We start from the raw sequence: 18,506 nt of genomic DNA on the forward strand, positions 1-18,506 counted from the left end.
AGCACTGCGGGAACCTCTCCCGCCTCTGCCGCTGCACTCGCCAGCCATAAGCCCGGCTTCTGGCTGAGTGGCGCTCCCCCTGTGGGAGTGCACTGACCACCAGGGAGGCAGCTCCTGCGTTGAGCATCTGCACTCTGGTGGTCAGTGCGCATCATAGCGACCGGTCATTCCGCTGTTCAGTCGATTTGCATATTAGCCTTTTATTATATAGGAGATTATCTGTTTGCATCTGATTTGCGTCTAGAGTAGACACCACTCCTTCCTCTACTCACTGGTCTTTCAAATTCCTCCCAAAGACCTCCCCTTTAATTTCCAGAGGACCCTTTTCCACACTGACTCAATCCTGACTTCTTTCTAAACCAACCTAATTTCTTTCTCAACTGCTTCTTAATGCAAGAGAATTAAAAACTGTAATGGTAAAACATGCCTAACATTATAAAATCTACCTTCTCCCTAACATTAAAAATTACTGCTGCCCTAGCCAGTTTGGCTCAGTGGATAAAGCAATGGCCTGTGTACTGAAGGGTGAAGGGTGCATACCTTGATTGCAGACTATCCCCAGCCCTGGTCAGGGCACATGCAGGAGGCAACCAATCATTGTTTCTTTCTCTGTGTCTCTTCCCCTCCCTTCCACTCTCTCTAAAAAATCATTGGAAAAATATCCTCAGGTGAGGAGTAACAAAAAAAAATGTATTGCTAAGGTCTAAAAGCAGTTACAAAAAATAGAGCTACTGTTTAGGATACTTGTAAAGATATATACATAATGAAAATGACTACACTAAAGCTTCGATTTTTTTTTTAACATAAACAAATCCACACCTGGAGGAGGACCACCAAATTTCCTTTGCCCATTTTCTTGAACCATGTTGTAACCAGTCTTTTCCATCAGAGCAAGTAATGCTGCTTCATTCTGCGTACCAGTTCGGACTTTACTGCATCCATTTGTTCCATCTATATTTTCTTCATTCATGGCTGCAGTTCCTAAAACAAAGTATTAAAAAAGCAGTGATTATAACATGGAGCATCAGTAATCTATGAAGCATTACTTTGGGATGCAAGAAGTCAAGGATAGTTATGGCTGCTACATTTGGTGACCACTGCAGTCCTGCCCCCCAAAGTTCTCTACAATGGACGCTGCAAACTTCTTTTAATGTCAATTAAGCAGTACCTTTACAAGGCCTAAGCTATAAGAAAGGTAGGTGAAAGTGAAAAAGAGAACAATAAAAGGAGCAACAAAAACAAGAATGGGGAAACAGAAATAAGTGAGATTTGGAAAAGGAAAAAGAAAGCAGTAGGGGGTAAGGGCAATGGTTAAGATATGTACACATATAATACCTTAATAAAAAAAGGGAAAAAAATACTGTTGTCAATGAATATATGATCTATCCATACAGCGCAAAGTTTAAGTCTTGTCCCATTATCTTAAGCTTCTACTACAAATCAAAACTAATGGGGGAAATCAGTGTATTTATTTTTTAAATCTTAGAATCAAGAAGACTCTTCTAAAAAATAAACAGAAAAACTTCAAAGGAACATATCTGAAAAGCAAACACACACACACACACACACAAATCTAAGAAAATTACAGAGCAAAATGATCTGCAACACATGCAATAGAAGGCTTATTTCCTAAAATTAAAAAAAAAGCAGGATATAGTATAATTAAGAGCAAACTCAGGTTACTAAATGACTGCTTAAATGTGAATCCTAGTTCTTCCCCTTACTAGCTGTGACTCTGGACAAGTTTGGCCTCAGTCTACTTTCCTCTAAAAAATGGATTATAATGGTTTTTACCTCACGGGGTTGTTGTCAGGATTGTGCATAAAGGGCTTAAAATAGCATTTTGCACCTGGCCAGTATTGCTCAGTGGCTGAGCATCAACCCATGAACCAAGAAGATACCAGTGCGATTCCCAGTCAGGGCACATGCCTAGGTTGCAGGCTCAATCCCCAGTAGGCAACATGCAGGAGACAGCTGATTAATGTTTCTCTCTCATGGATGTTTCTATCCCTCCCCATTCTTCTCTCTCTCAAAAATCAATAAAAACATATTTTTAAACATATAGTATTTTGCATATAAGCACTATAAATGTACTAATATGTAATAAAACAATATATATTAATTTCTGATAAAATAATACTGTCCAATTCATAATAATAAAAGGGTAATATGCTAATTAGACCGGATGTCTTCTGGATATCATTTCGGACGTCCTTCCTGACGAAGCCAGGGCTGGAGGGAAGCCAGGGTCCCGCCCAGGTCCCAGGTGCCGAAGGGAAGCCTGTGCCAACAGCCGGGGGAAGAAAGGCCTACTCTTGCACGAATTTTCGTGCATTAGGCCTCTAGTAAATTAATAAAGCAATAAGAAAAGTACAAACTGTAGAACAGGGACTTCAAACTCAAATTCATTCACTTGTTCAACAAATGTTTATTAAGCATCTACTGTGTGCCAGGAACTATTCTTTTATCTAGGATATATCAGTAAATAAAAGACCAAAATTCCTCTCTTATATAACTTCTACTCCAGTGGAAAAAGCAAATGATAATAAAAGCAATAAATAATATATGTTAAAAGTAGTTAAAAAGTAGGGGGAAAAAGAACAGGGATAGCACACATAGGGTGAGGGGGGAGATGGGTAGGAAAAGAAAGGGTGCGATTTTAAAAAGGATAACCAGTACAGGCCTCACTAAGAAAGTAACATTTGAGTAAATAATTAGGGAACCTAGTCATGCCATTATTTGGGAAAAGAATTCCACACAAATGGAAAAATGATAATAAAAGACCCAAAAATGGAAGTGTGCATTGCACATATAAAGTATAGCAAGGGGAACAGTATGGTACAACCAGGGGGAGAATAGTAAAAGATGAATTTAGTGAGGTAACAAGCTGTCACATCACACAGAATTCAGCTTTTATTCTAAGTCAAATGAAGAGGCACTATAGATTTTGATCTTTCATTTTAAAAGGATCATTTGGCTATTGAATATGATCTTTCATTTTAAAAGGATCATCTGGCTATTGAATTGAGAAATCAGTAGTAAAGGTGAAAGCAGAGATCAATTAGAAGACTATGACTAAAATTCAGGTGAGAGATGATGGTGGCATGGACCAGGGATGTTGTGGTGGAGGTAGAAAGTAGTTTCTGATATGAGAGGTATTTTGAAGGTATATCCAATAGAATTTCTGGACAGATTGGATATGGATTTTGAGATAAACAGAATAAGTCAAGGATAATACCAAAGTTCTGGCCTGAGCAAGGAAAAGCAGAGAAGTGAGGAAGGTTGAGATGGGGCAGATTTTAGGGGTAAGATCAGAACTCAGTTATAGACACATTAAGTTTGAGTATCCACAAAAAGATCATCTCAAATGCCTACAAGGCCCTGACAAGTAATGTCAAATGAGTGGAAAGGCAAAGTACAACACTCTAAGATGTGCTATGGACTGTGCTTAATTAGAACGTCCATGTATCATCAGAAAAGGGCAGTGGCTACTCAATTTTAGAAAACTATTAGGAGGAAATCCAGTTTGCCTAGTTATGCCAGTTTCCAATTTTATAAGAGAAGCCAGAAATCTGCATATATTTATGTGAAATCTCTCTATTTTTAAAATTTGAGAGCCAAAGACCTGCATGTACATACTACAACTGCATAGCTACATAAATGGCATTTACATGTTCACACTCACAGGCACAAAAATGTAATGACCAAAACTTAATCTTGTGGAAAATCATGTTCATACTTTAGTCCAGGATATATTTAGTTCCGCATCTTAATTCAAAACTTAATGAGTCAAATTTCACAATTCAGTTCAATTCTATACAGATTTACTGAATGTTTCCCATGTCCAGTCATTTAACTGAATTTTCAGTCATATTGCTAACCATAAGGGGTAGAACTACAACCACAAGTGGAGAGCACCTGGGACAGAGTATGCCTCAATATAACTTTCTACTAAGCAGAGAGGACTGTACAATATTGGAAAGGGCTGCCACAGATGGCAGCTTCCTGCCAAAATAAAAGCATTCAAACATGGACTGGACATGATGCAGAGAGTAGAGCAAAGGATGTATTGCTAGACCACATGGCATTTAGCATCCCTTCCAAAATTTAATACAAAGAGAGTTGAGCCATGAAGAACCTTTTTCTGCCAAGGGCCATTTGGATATTTATAACATCACTAAAGGCCCAGTGCATGAATTTGTGCACCATTGGGATTCCTAGGCCTGGCCTGCGGGATCAAGCAGAAACCGGCTCTCTGATATCCCACAAGGGGTCCCGGATTGCGAGGGCGCAGGCCAGGCCGAGGGACCCCAATGGTGCACGATCGGGGCTGGGGAGGGACGCGGGAGGTTACCCAGCCAGGGAGGGACCACAAGAGGGCTGCAGAGCATGTCCAGCCCGTCTAGCTCAGTCCCAATTGACTGGACCCCAGCAGCAAGCTAACCTACCAGTTGGAGAGTCTGCCCCCTGGTGGTCAGTGCACGTCATAGTGAGTGGTTGAGAGGCCGTAGCATATCATTGGCATATTACACTTTGATTGAACAGATGACTGGACACTTAGCATATTAGGCTTTTATTATATAGAATTCGCAGGCCATACAAAAGTATCAATTTAAAAATTAGTCTGTTATATTTGGTCAAACATTTAACTCACCCCTAATGCCAGAAAAAATGATTTCACAGGATGGATGTTTCCCACCCCTGCTGTAGACCCTGCCTTAAAAAGACTTACAATCCAGGAAATATTAATATCATCATCATCATCCAGTTAGATACCTTCTATGCTTTAAGCCTGCATTTTGGAGAGCAGTATCTCTATAAGACATTCATGGTTCCCTGAAAACAGAGTATTGCAAGGTCAAAAAAAAAAAAAAAAAAGAGAAACTAAAAATACAATGAAGGAAAAAAAACAAACAGTAATAAAAACTGTATAAACCAAACAAAAACACCTGCAAACTTTCTATGGTTTAAAATCTGGGTTGCATGAGGGCAAAGATTCCCATCTATGCAACCCACACCTACATTACCTTACAGACATATCTTTTGGGTTAATCCATGTCTTTTATGTTATACTAGAGGCCCGGTGCACGAAATTTGGGCACAGGGGGCGGGGTGGGGGTGTCCCTCAGCCCACCCTACACCCTCTCCAATCCAGGACCCTTCGGAGGATGTCTGACAGTCAGTCTAGACTGGCAGTCGGACATCCATCTCACAATCCTGGACTGCTGGCTCCTAATCACTCACCGGCCTGCCTGCCTGGTTGCCCCTAACTGCCCCCGCCCCTGCCGGTCTGGCCTCTTCTAACTGCCCCTCACTGCCAGCCAGGGAGACCCCAACTGCCCCCTTCCTATCGACCTAGTCGCTCTTAACTGCCCCCCCCACCGGCCTGGTCACCCCTAACTGCCCCCCCCCACTGGCCTGGATACTTCCAACTACCCCCCTCTGCCAGCCTGGTCGCCCCCAACTGCCACCCCTGCTGGCCTAGTCACCCCTCAGTGCCCCTCCTTCCAGCCTAAATGCCCCCAACTGCCCCCCCCCCTGCCGGCCTGGTTGCCCCCAACTGCACCCCCCCGCCAGCCTGGTCGCCCCAACTTCCTCCCCTGCTGGCTTGGTCGCCTCCAACTGCCCCCCTGCCAGCCTGGTCGCCCCATGCAGCCTGCTGTTCAGACATTTGGTTGTCCCTCACAAACCCTGCCGGCCTGGTTGCCCCACACTGCCTGCTTGTTCAATTGCTTGGTGGTCCCTTGGGTCAGCCCTGGGCAGCTGGAGGGCTGAGGGGACTGGGGGACTCCAGAGGCAGGCGTGAAGAAAGTGCCGTGCCGGCCAACTCGGCGGGGCTAAGGGGACTGGGCGCTGCCATCTTGTGTCTGTAGGCGCCACCATCTTTGAGGGTGTGACAGTCAGTTAGCATATTCCCTCCTTATTGGCTGTGGGCGTTGCCATCTTTGTGAAGGCATGACGGTCAATTAGTATATTCCTTCGTTATTAGATAGGATTTTTAAAGATATTATCCAGGGTCTATGTTGAAATAATAGACTGGTTCCTATAGTAAAGACTCTTTTACTAAAGAATGTAAAAGACTAGGTATGCTAGACTAAGTATGTGACAAGAAATATCAATCAAAATAGTACAAAAACTTTAAAAATCACATAAGTACAAAACACAATGGTGAGTCATCAATCTCATTTTCCCCCTTAAAAAAGAATGTGCCCTTATCTTAAAACCTCCAAAAACAAAAGTAATATATACACAAAGCCCTGACATGGTGGCTCAGTTGGTTGGAGTTTTGCCCAAACACCAAAAGATGTGGGTTCAATTCCTGGTCAGGGCAAATACCTAAGTTTCGGGTTTTATCCCTAGTTGGGGTGAGTACGGGAGGCAACCAATCAATGCTTTCTCTCTCTCTCTCTCAAATTAATAAAGATATCCTTGAGTGATTAAAAGACACACAAACATATACACATATCTAATTAACAAGGTTTAAAGATATCAACTTTAATACAATACTTAGTCAAAATACATTTTTAAAAGAGCCAAAATTCAAGAACCTCAGAGAATTATAAATCAAGTCTAAAAAATGGCATACAATATCTTATATTTATTCTAAAATATTCTAGAATCAATCTTAAAATTACCAAAATTCCAATCCTATAAAAATCCTTGAAGAAACCATAGGCAGAAAAATCTCTGACATGTCTCATAGCAATATGTTTAGCAATACATTTCCTAGGACAAAGAAAACGAAAGAGAAAACAAATGGGACTACATCAAAATAAAAAGCTTCTGCACAGCAAAAGAAACCATCAACAAAATGAAAAGGGAGTCCACTGTATGAGAGAACATATTTGGCAATGATACATCTGATAAAGAGTTAATATCTGAATATATAAGGAACTCATACAACTTAACAAAAGAAAGACAAACAATCCAATTAAAAAGTGAGCAAAGGACCTAAATAGACACTTTTCCGAAGTGGACATACAGATGGCCTAAAGACAATGAAAAAATGCTCAATGTCACTGATGATTAGAGAGATGCAAATTAAAATAACAATGAAGTATCACCTCACACCTGTCAGAATGGCTACCATCAACAAATCAACAAATGATAAGTACTGGCAAGGATGTGGAGAAAAGGAACAACAGGACATTGCTAGTGGGAATACAGACTGGTACAGCCATTAGAGAAAACAGTATGGAATTTCCTCAAAAAATTAAATATGGACCTGCCATTTGACCCGGTGATCCCACTTTTAGGAATATATCCTAAGAAATCCGAAACACCAATCAGAAAAAATGTATGCACCCATATGTTCACAGCAGCACAATTTACAATAGCTAAGATGTGGAAACAGCCCAAGTACCCTTCAGTAGATAAGTGGATAAAAAAGCTCTGGTATGCCCTAACCAGTTTGGCTCAGTGTATAGAGCATCGGCCTGAGGACTGAAGGGTCCCGGGTTCGATTCAGGTCAAGGACACATGCCCGGTTGCCGGCTCGATCCCCAGTAGGAGGAATGCAGGAGGCAGCCAATCAATGGTTCTCTCTCATCATTGATGTTTCTATCTCTCTCTCCCTCTCCCTTCCTCTCTGAAATCAATAAAAGTATATTTGGGGGGGAGAAAGAAAAAGAGATACAATTTTAGCAAAATATAAATAAAGGAATTTGTGTCAAATCATTCAAACTACTTAAATTGAAACTTCATCTTCTGAATGACTATAAAAATGTATGAAATTGTGAAAATGGACACAGTAAGTTTTACTATAATTTTAAAAAACTGAACACTATTAAAAACATTAATTTTTTAAGGTATCAGAACACTTTTATAGAAAGTACATTAAATCTTTATGGCATTCCTTAAATTACATGGTATTAAAATGCAGATTTGTTAGTTCAGTTGTTATTGAGTATGGTACACGAGGCCATGGTTGCCAGGTCAATGGAGATTTTTTTAGTGGCAACTCATTTTAATGACAGATTGCACTACAGCAACATGGTTGGAAAATTGAAAGATTTGGTTAAAAGTATAATGATGTGTAAGTCTAACACTTCAAAATAAGAGGTGTAGATGGATTAGTTCAATTCCCTTTTAAATTATTTTTTATTAGAGAATGAGAACATATTTTTATTCTTGTAAATTAAACATATATATGTAATATATAAAAAGTTTTAGTACCAGGTGGTTCACAACCTCTAGTAATACTATAGAGGGAAGGTTTAAATTTAAAAATATTTTTAAAAATTGAACTATTTTATAAGATAATTGTAACCAATTTTTTTAAAATATTGCTTAGAAAACAAAAGTATAAGGCTCTTGGAACTTGGGATAAAGATAGACCCATAGAACCAAAAATTCTTATATTCAACAAAATAGTGCACTACTATCCCTTACATAGTTTTCTACAGTCTGTCATCAGAAATCTGTTAAAATTTGAACATAGATATCATATTTTCTTCACTGTTTTTCTTGTTTAACCAACCATCAGGTAGTAAATTGAAATGAGAAACAATACCTGGCATTACTATGAAAATCTGAGCAGATCTTACACCAATTATATATCTGTATCACAAACCCTACTTAAACCTACATGTCTATTTTCCTATCAACAAAAATGACACCATTAAAAATATGAGGCTTAATATCAGCCCATAAATTATATAGTCTTATGAATTCTTACCTCATAATATGTCCAGTAATATATATTTCAAGTGTTTATACCTATTATAATATTTGGCAAGAATGTTGGAAGTCCAATATCTCACCTTCTTAAGTGAAGATTAGCAATTAAAGCAGTGTCTTACACAGAAATTAAGGTACTGCTCATATTTAGTAATTGCACACTAATAGTCATCTTCATATCTATAATGGCATATAGTTGCAAACAAACTAATTTTAAAATGGAATGTTTTAAATGTGTACCCTGGCAGGAATTTATTACAGTCCATAAGATGCTTTAATTCTGAAAGGCTCCAAATGTAAGTTTGTCCAACTCCTGGTGATGCTTGAAATGAAAATATCTTCCATTATTTAAATAAGCAAAATTCTACATGTTATTTATGTTAGTGTTACACATGCAACATATCCTACTTCCTGGTTTTAATGCTATACTCAAACACAAAGAGGGAAAGTTAGTAAGGAAAGCCAAGACTAAACGCTCCTGCTGATATACCCTCTCCATTGGCCTTAGTAGAATCACCATATATTATAAAAGCTATAGAGTATTTATCAAGAATGTGAGAGCTTCGCCCTAGCTGCTTTGGCTAGGTGGATAGAGCGTCAGCCTGTGCACAGAAGGGTCCCGGGTTCCATTCTGGTCAAGGGCATATGCTCGGCTTGCGGGCTCAATCCCCAGTAGGGGGAGGAGGCAGCCAATCAATGATTCTCTCTCATCGTTGATGTTTCTCTTTCTCTCTCTCTCTCTCTCTCTCTCTCCCCCTTCCTCTCTGAAATCAATGAAAAATATATTTTAAAAAAAAGAATGTGAGAGCTTCAAGAAACTTCAACATTAGCTAAACTACGTTCACAGAACTGGTGGCAAATAAATCAAGGGGCTTCATGAGGATCTTCGAAGTAAATATCAATGCCAGGATTAAACTCGAGGTCTCCTGACTCCGGGTTTAACGGTCCTTTCAGTACCCCAAAGAAAATATTCTACAAATCAGTAACTCAAAACTGCCTGTCGTTAGCAAATGGAGATGGACTACTGGCTGTACTGCCGTCCAAGGGGGTCCGCTATCTTTCTGGTTTGCCCGCCCGCGGCCTTCCTCGGAGAAACCGGACGAGAGTCCACGGCAGGAGCAAGTTCAAGGCTCATCCGCAGTTAGAACTCAGTAAAAACCACGACGTGGTTGCCAAATCTCACCCAGCAGTCAGGACGTCCTGACCGACCGTCGTCCCAGAGCAGGAGGAAACGCGCGAGCGCGACAAAGGTCGTCTGTCTGTCCGTCCGTCCGGCGGGGAGGTGAGGCGGGTGGCCTGCCCTGTGGTGATCGACGGAGGAGGAATGTTAGAACATGGAGGGCAGCAGGCGGGAAGAGGCCGGAAGGCGGCGGGGGAGAGCGGAAATCAGGGAGAGGGCCGGGCGCTGTGGAGCGGAAGGAGCTGCCGAGGGGCCCGGAGGAGAAGGGGCGCTGGGGGCCAGACGGCCGGGAACACGCGGCGCGAGGGGTGATGGTGGGAGCCTTATGGTCCAAAGATGCCCTGTCGGGCTGGGAAGCCGCGCCTATCACTTGCCCTCCCGCTACTCGACGGGGTGAACTCCGCAGACACCGCCTCCAGCGAGGAGTGGGTCCTCACTGCGAATCTGGCGTGAGTGACTCAGTCAAGGCTTTTCGCGGCCGGGAGACAGGGTCTCCAGCCGTTACCCGCGGCGTGGCGGCGAGCTTGCTGCCCCCATCCCCTTCTCACCCCTTTGGGTCTTCAAATGTTGGTCCTAAATCTCTGGGACCAACGACCACAAACCGCCGCCACCGTTTCAGAGACGTGTCAGTCGGCGCGGGGGTCGGGGAGTCCACACGGTGCAGCTCGCGCGGGTCCTCGCGCCTAGACTCGGCTCCCAGCGGGCACCGCGCACGGTGGCATAAACAGCCCCACGCGGAGCGGGGCCTGGACCAATCAGTGACCGGCCTCGGGGAGGAGCGAGGGCGATTGGACAAGACCACGGTTTAAATCCGAAGGCGGCTCTTGGGGGAGGAGCTTAAGAGTGCCTGGAGTGACAGGCACTTGAACCAATTGGAGCGAGGAATGCAAATTTTGGAGGTTGGGTGGTCACGAAATGATACTAAAAGAAGGTCCTGCTGGTCTTGTTAAGGCGCTTAAAAACAAGGGCTGTGATTTGAACTTCTTTTAGAAAAATATATAGATACTTTGTTGTAAGGATTCTTTTTCTCCTTTAATGTTTTCGGGTGTTAAACTACTAGTTTGACCCCAAATAGCCATGTCATAACTATGGACCTTTTCAAATAAGGATCTGGGGGTGGGGCGGAAGAGGGGGCTGATGATAAGGCGAAAAGTACTTGCAAATGGCACTAGACTATAGAGAACAGTATTTTAATAATAGGCCGACGCTGCCTCCAATCAGTTTATAGAGAGATCTGGCTCTGGCAGAGCTGGAGAACCAGTTTCTATGCTTGTGTAAAACCAATTTTCACGGATACGGTTGCGTGAAATTTTGCTTTCTGTAAAAATAGAGCTCACGATTAAATGGCAGACAAAGAAAGAGACTTTAGGAATCAACTCTAGGTTCATAGACTTACAGAATATTAGAACTGGAAAGAACCTAGGTCATGTAGTTTCTCCTTTAACAAATGAGGAATATGATGCCCAGAATAATCCACTGGGTTACACAGTAACACATTCGGTCTCCTAATTCCCAACCTCAAGGTACTTTCTTCCACAATAACTCATGATTTTAGTTTGTTGTCACCATATGTTCACGGCACTAATGAATGTCTTTTTATTTTTAACATACTCCAACAGTAAGGAATTAGTGAGGACTTTGGAGTCAGACAGAACTGGACTCGAATCCCTATAGTATTACCATTTTGTGGTTGGGACACCTTGGGCAAATAACTTCTCTGAGCCCCACTTTTAAATGGGAATTGTACGGATTAAATGATTTAAAAAATGTTAACAAAGAATGAGTACTTACTCTGTGCCATAAATAACGCTAAGGAATTTTCACCTATTAATTAATTTGAGGCTCACAGTAGCTTTGGCAAAGGTCCTAGCCCCATGTAGCCCCGTGTTACAGGTGGGGAAACTGAGACACAGTTTGCTTTCTGTAAAATAGAGCTCACAATTAAGTGGCAGACAAAGTAGCTCAAGCTAATATAGCAGCCTCAGGTTGGCTTTAAAACCTGCAGACATAATCACTATGCTATACTGTCTCAAAATGTGTCCAGAAATAAGTGGTATAATACCTAATGCACACATGGAGCTCAACAAATATTATTTCCTAAACTCTCTGTTCTTCAGTCAGTGAATACCATCACATTTATAGAGGCTGCATGCATTCAAAATAAAGCCACTAGAAAACCTAGACTGATTATATACCTAATTTTTTTTAATGTGTGATTTCTCCACCTCAAGAACTACAAGTATGGTAATTGATCTATCTTACTGATTAACATGTGTGGCTGCTTGTTTATTTCCCCACAAAAAGATTCATGTTGGTGCCTTTTCAATTCCCAGTAATTAATTCTAAACACACGTTAAAAGTTAAACTAACTGAAATTGTGTTAGACTTATTTGTCTGAAAAGTTCAGAAAAACCTTTTTTTATTTTTTTTTTTTTTTTTACGATTTGCTGTAGGATCCTTAAAACATCACTAGGTGGAGATATTGTGAGTTGCAAAAGAGGTTCTTGGAGGTTGTTTTCTATTTCCAGTTTCTTTTCCCCTCCTGACCTCCCCGCAAGTATAAAGAAAACCAAATAAACAATGGCTTCTCAATAGGCATTAGAGTCAGGCCACAGAACCCTGCTTTAGAAAAGACAGTATTATTTAAAGACCATTCCCCTTCCAGTACTTAACATTGCATGTCCTTTGGGTCAGATTCCTTCTAAATCTTGTATTATCCATAGTCTATCAATAGATGTATTTTTCAAATGCCATAAAAACTGTATTTTCTACATGTAAAGTTAAACGAATGGCTTTTAATTTTATTTCTCAAGACTCCTAGAAAAGAGGATCTAAAATACTTATACCAACTAGAATTCTTTTTCAGGAATAAATCTCAAATTAGAGTTTGTTATAAGTTTATTTGCACGTTTATGGGGAACGGTGATCCAAATGAATAGAAAGAACCAAGGTAAGACCCACTTGGATGTGCAATCTCTGGGACAACCCTTTTGCCAGCTTTTACTTATTTTATTTCAAACCTCATTCCTTAAAAATGAGATCCATTTTCATCTCAGCCTGTGTCTTAGCATCACTCAATTACTAAGCCCTTATGACAAAAAAAAAAAAAAGAGTCTTGTTCTGTCATAATAACATATTAAAATGTAAACTGTGGAAACAATTTAAAAATTAGAGGTAGCTTATTTTTTTTTCACAAGTTTGAATTCTTTAAGTAATCTCATAAAAGGAAAGTAATTTCTATATAATTTCCCAAATTGCTAATATGTAGAAGGAGGGAGATGGCGATAAAGTAGTGTACTTATTTTCAAAATATGACTGTATTCATAATGTTAGGGTTTAGAGAAGTTATAGCTAAAGTTTTTGAAACTGGTAAAAATTTTACTCCAACGTTAGCTTTTGGACTATTTATACTGCTCTGTTTATCCCTTCATTTGAAATTATGGTGAAGCTGAAATTCTTGCAGACCCTAAAGGAAATTTTACAGCCAGCCTTCTCTTTAATCTCAAGGTGTGTATTTAACTGGCACAGTAGAGGACTCTATCCTTTCACTAACCCCAGAGCAGTTCAAGGGCATGGGCAATATTGTTAAACAAATATTTGTCTAACACCTACTGATTTCTAAGCATTTTAGGAGGTCTAATGAGTTGTATTTCAAAACATTTTTTTTTTCTGTCAGAGGGACAAGGTGGATTAAATACAGTGGTTTTTGGAATGAGACAGTTTAAATGCCAGCAGTGTGAGTTTGGAGACAAATTATTTAGCCACTCAACGTCTCCATTTTCACATTAATTGTATTTATAACAACATTTCCTGCCTTGTATGTTAGTTGTCTAGATGAAATAAGGTACTGTATCAGTTGGGATAGGCTAGGTTATACTGCAATAATAAACAATCCCACAAATCTCAGCTTAAAATAATAAAGGTTTATTTCTCTCTTGGGTTACAGTAGCTGTGGCTCTGTTGCCATTCCTCAGCTCTTCACTCAGCAACCCAGAATGATGGAGCATCAGTAGCTGTTACAATGCAATCGGCCATGGCAGAGGGAAAGGAGAACTCTAGACCATCTCACATGGACAATTACATGCCAGATTCTAAACTGATACCTGTCCTTTCCAATAACATTTCATTAGGTGGGACTGGCTACATGGTGCCCCCAACAAAGGGGTCTAGGAGGTATAATCCTAGGTACCCTGAATGTGGCATGTTTGCTGAGCTGCATCAGTGACCATCATGGATATTAAATGTAAAGCGTCTAGTATAGCATCCATCCCTTTCCTCTCTCCAACCTACTCTTCGTATGCCTTCTTATTTATAAAGTAGAGATACCTATATTTCAAAACCATTACCCTTAAATTCTCAAACTGTGTTCAGTACAATGCTTGAACCAGAAAGTGTTCCTTGAAGTAAATAGTAATGTTATAAAATTAATTTGAAAAACACCTCAGATCCCTTCTTGGAGATGCTCATTGCACAATAACTTAAACAAGTTCAGAGATGTCCTAACTCCGTGGTCAGCAAACTGCGGCTCGCGAGCCACATGCAGCTCTTTGGCCCCTTGAGTGTGGCTCTTCCACAAAATACCACAGCCTGGGCGAGTCTATTTTGAAGAAGTGGTGTTAGAAGAAGTTTAAGTTTAAAAAATTTGGCTCTCAAAAGAAATTTCAATCGTTGTACTGTTGATATTTGGCTCTGTTGACTAATGAGTTTGCCGACCACTGTCCTAACTGTTTAACGCAAGGACTAACTTATTTAATCACCCAATGGGCTCATGCAGTGCCTATTTATAACCTGAGAAACACCTATTGAACACTTGTTGGAAAATGCTGCTCTAATGAATGTAAGACTAGCCTCATTGACTTTCCATATGACAATGAAAAAGGACCTAGCATTAAAAACAAAATGTTACTCTGAAATTTATTACAGATGTTCTAGTATATTTAGTTATTTAAAAATAGTTCTCTATCAATGTATAAATAAAAGAATATAAATTATTTAACAACTGTTTATTGAGAATATAATTCTACCACTAGTGCTACTACAACTAATACTGCTATTCACATTTATTAATTACCTCCTGGAAGACCAGACAGCAGGCCTGGTGGGGTATCAAGTGATAGAAGGCATAGAGTTGCTAGTACTGGTCCATGCGTTCAGGCTTTTAGCTAGAATGACAGAAGTGTAAGATTTATTTGCTCATCTAGTTTAAGCACCAGATACAAGATTTAGGATAAAGTCTAACTTGTAAAAAGAGTGTACAACTGTCTATGGTTGCTTCTGGGTTAAGAAAGTATTTGGCTCATAGACACAACAGTAGGGTGGTTACCAGAGCGGGGGGCAGATAGTAAAGGGTAAAGAGGGTCAAATATATGGTGATGGAAGATTTGACTTTGGGTGGTGGGCACACAATGCAACATATAGATAATGTATCATAAATTTGTATACTTGAAACTATATGATTTTATTAACCAGTGTCACCCCAATACATTTTTTTTTAAAAAAGAAAGTCTTTGGAACTTCACGTTCACTGTAATGGCCACAGTAGCTAGCTATAGTTGGCTGGTTATGAATTTGGTCTTGTGATCAACAGACTCACCTGACAAACATAGGTCAAACATAGGCAATATCAGGTTGCCATACTGTTATTAATTTTGGAGATGTTAGAAGCAGAATCTGGCAAATGGCTAAATTTGAGGAAAGTGATTCTGTTTTTCTCCTTTATTAAAAATGTCACAACCTGGCCGGCATGGCTCAGGGGTTGAGCATCAACCTATGAACCAGGAGGTCACGGTTTGATTCCTGGTCAGAGCATATGCCCAGATTGTGGGCTCGATCACCAGTGTGGGGCGTGCAGGAGGCAACTGATCAATGATTCTCATCATTGATGTTTCTCTTCCTCACCCTTTCTCTCTGTAATCAATAAAAAATATTTTTAATGTCACAGAATAGGTTTTAAAGAATGTATGTAATAGTTTCACAGTGTTTTATCATCTAGTCAGAAACACAGAATGAAGCTGAAATATTTAACAGAAGGAAGAATTACCAGTCACAGTTACATTTTTAAATCACTTTGTTTAGGCATTGTGCTTAAAACTTAAATGCTTTATCTTAATTATTCTGCACTGCAACTTGATTTCTTAGAAGTACTATTTTTATCTCCATTTTACATGGAAGAAAACTAAATCTTAGGTTGTTTTGTTTTTCTGACTTCGATGTTGCTGCTGATATTATAGATTTGAATTTAGCAATCACTATACCATCTTCATTGACCTATGATACTAATTATAGAATCTCTGGCACACAGAGCAAAAGGAAAAGATGATAACTTGGGTAAGACTGATAGGGAATCGAGAAATAGAGGCTCCAAGAGCTGGATTTCTTGCACCCTTTTAGAAAAGTTGAATAATCCATGTCTTGAAGCATGCAGGTGGGTCACTGAGAATATTAGATCATTAATATATATCATCCATGACTTCTGAGCACCACAACTTTTCATTCAAATCATTGCCATTTTATTAGCATAATTATCACAACTATTAATTGATATAATGCTGGAGGACATAGAATGCTCAAGAACTTGGAAATTTACTTTGTTGATAAAACAATGTGTATATGTCCATATTGTCTACACACACACACACACACACACACACACACACCATGAAGAAGCATTTAATTGCTTTGTGTTTAGAACTGATTTTACTCTCCATGAGGCTAGCAGCACCGAAGGACTGAGTAGGAATATGGGACTCATACTTCCCTGATAACAAAGTCTGGAAGGGACTCTAGAGGAGAACCACCACCACATTTGAGAAGCTGTGGTGTCACAGCTCATGGTGTGGTGTGGTTTATTTAGGACTTTCAGAGCAGAATTTGAAAAAGATTTATCTTCCAACTATTTCTTAAGCCTCTCCACAAGAAACATCTCTGATAGCTAAAGGAAGAAAATTAGGAGTAACACAGTTGACTTTCCTTACCCACATATTATTCTGTAGACTTTAATGGACTGTCTCCTATTGTTGGTCATGTTACTAAACCCTGGGCAATACAAGCAAAGGTATAAAGTACACAATCTACATCTCTGATTGGTCCAAGAAATAGTTGTAAAATAGTGGTTCCAAAATTTGATTGTGTTCAAGAATTATCTTAGGTGGTTAAAAAGGCAAATTTTTAAAACCCCCAAAGAAATTTGGAATTAGCATATTTTTTAAGTGAGATTAGGTGAACTGCATAGAAAAGAACACTCTAAATAACTCCAGTTGCCTGAAGAAATTAGCAGCTTATTTCCTGTGGAGGAAAACAGTCCAAATCTGATATGGTATCACCACGGGCACCCAAGGTTCCTTCTTCCTGCTTCAGCACCCTGGGTGCCTGACTTCCATCCACAAGGTCACCTCATGATTCAGAATGGCTGCTGGCACTCTAGCCATTGTGTCTGCTTCCAGACTGGCAGCAAGAGAAATGGGAAAAGAAAAAGTGCACTTCTTCCCTTTCAAGGGGCATTCCTAGAATTCCTCCACAACACTTCTGCTTTCATTAGATTGGTCAGAACATTGTCACGTGGAAAAGAAGGCCAGGAAATGTAGTATTCTAATAGGTGTATTGCTAACCCCAACTAAATAAAGATCATGTTACTAAAGAGGAAAGGAACAATAATGTTTTGATATTCAACTATGGAGTAATCACTGCTCCATTGCATGTGGAATGTGGCCCAGGAACCTGCAATTTTAACAGATTTCCTGAATGATTCTGATGCAGGTGGCCAATACAGTGCTCATTAAGGAACAGTACTATAGGATATCAGAATATGGAGAAACTTATAATTGCCTGATATTAAGGTTTAAAAAAAGCAGTTTATTTGATGAAGGCAATTAAACCTAATGAAATGCATACTGTGAAAAGAATACTCTCATTATTGAGAATGCAAGAAAATGGGGGGGGGAAATGTCAATAAAAAAATTTAGTTGGCTAATATTGTCATACCATTATATATGGATTATTATTTCCAAGTATTTAGAATAATCACTGAATGCACATGCATACATTCCATGGGTGGGGGGGGGGGGCGGGGGGGTTGGTATGAAGCCTGGCAGGAACCAAGTAAAGGCCATATTCAGAGAATCACTGCTCTAAAAGAGTCTTTGTTTCTCTCAGTTATAGGTGGAGAACACATGCAAAAAGTGCATTTTCTCTAAATCTCTTTTGAAAAAAATATCTCACTTGGTTCCAGAGAGGTTAGGAGAAAGAGCACTAACAAAGAGGAGACATCTGAGCTGAGAAGGAGGCATAGCAGCCACTGCAGCAGCAGCGGCAGAAAGGGAAGCGGGTATTGGGTAGCTGTTCACCTAAGGAAAACCTCATCCTTCATACTGCTGTGGTGCTCTAAATCCATTTCCTTCATCCTCTTCATTTTCAGATTTTCTTCCAGCTTGTCTTTGTCTGAAATTCCTTTATAGTTTTTAAAAATAATCATCTCCAATGGCATTGTCCCTTTAAGTCCTCATTCAGGAAAAATCAGTTGTGATAGGAAGTGAAAGTATTTTCTATTGTTAAATTCCCTGGCAGTCATTTGTGGCTTGTCAGAAGTGTAGAGAGATGTGTGTGGAGAGGTGGATGGAGAGAAAAGTTAGGGGAGTCTTAGAGAAGCAAT

General features: G+C 40.0%; 1 protein-coding gene across 7 annotated transcripts in view; it reads right to left on the bottom strand.

The window, feature by feature from the left end:
• The window catches only part of RBM46 (RNA binding motif protein 46), a 67,023-nt gene extending 56,580 nt beyond the window's left edge, over positions 1 to 10,443 (bottom strand). For all 7 annotated transcript variants that reach the window (XM_054716963.1, XM_054716965.1, XM_054716966.1 and 4 more), the window contains exons 1-3: positions 10,408 to 10,443; positions 9,863 to 9,980; positions 820 to 981 (exon numbers count right to left, since the gene is read on the bottom strand). In XM_054716963.1, the coding sequence (XP_054572938.1) occupies positions 820 to 970 (151 nt within the window). In that variant the 5' untranslated portion in view covers positions 971 to 981; positions 9,863 to 9,980; positions 10,408 to 10,443. The remainder of the gene's footprint in view (positions 1 to 819; positions 982 to 9,862; positions 9,981 to 10,407) is intronic.
• Positions 10,444 to 18,506: the final 8,063 nt, after the last annotated feature.

The sequence above is a fragment of the Eptesicus fuscus genome, chromosome 6 (assembly GCF_027574615.1).
Source record: "Eptesicus fuscus isolate TK198812 chromosome 6, DD_ASM_mEF_20220401, whole genome shotgun sequence".
Taxonomy (NCBI): domain Eukaryota; kingdom Metazoa; phylum Chordata; class Mammalia; order Chiroptera; family Vespertilionidae; genus Eptesicus; species Eptesicus fuscus.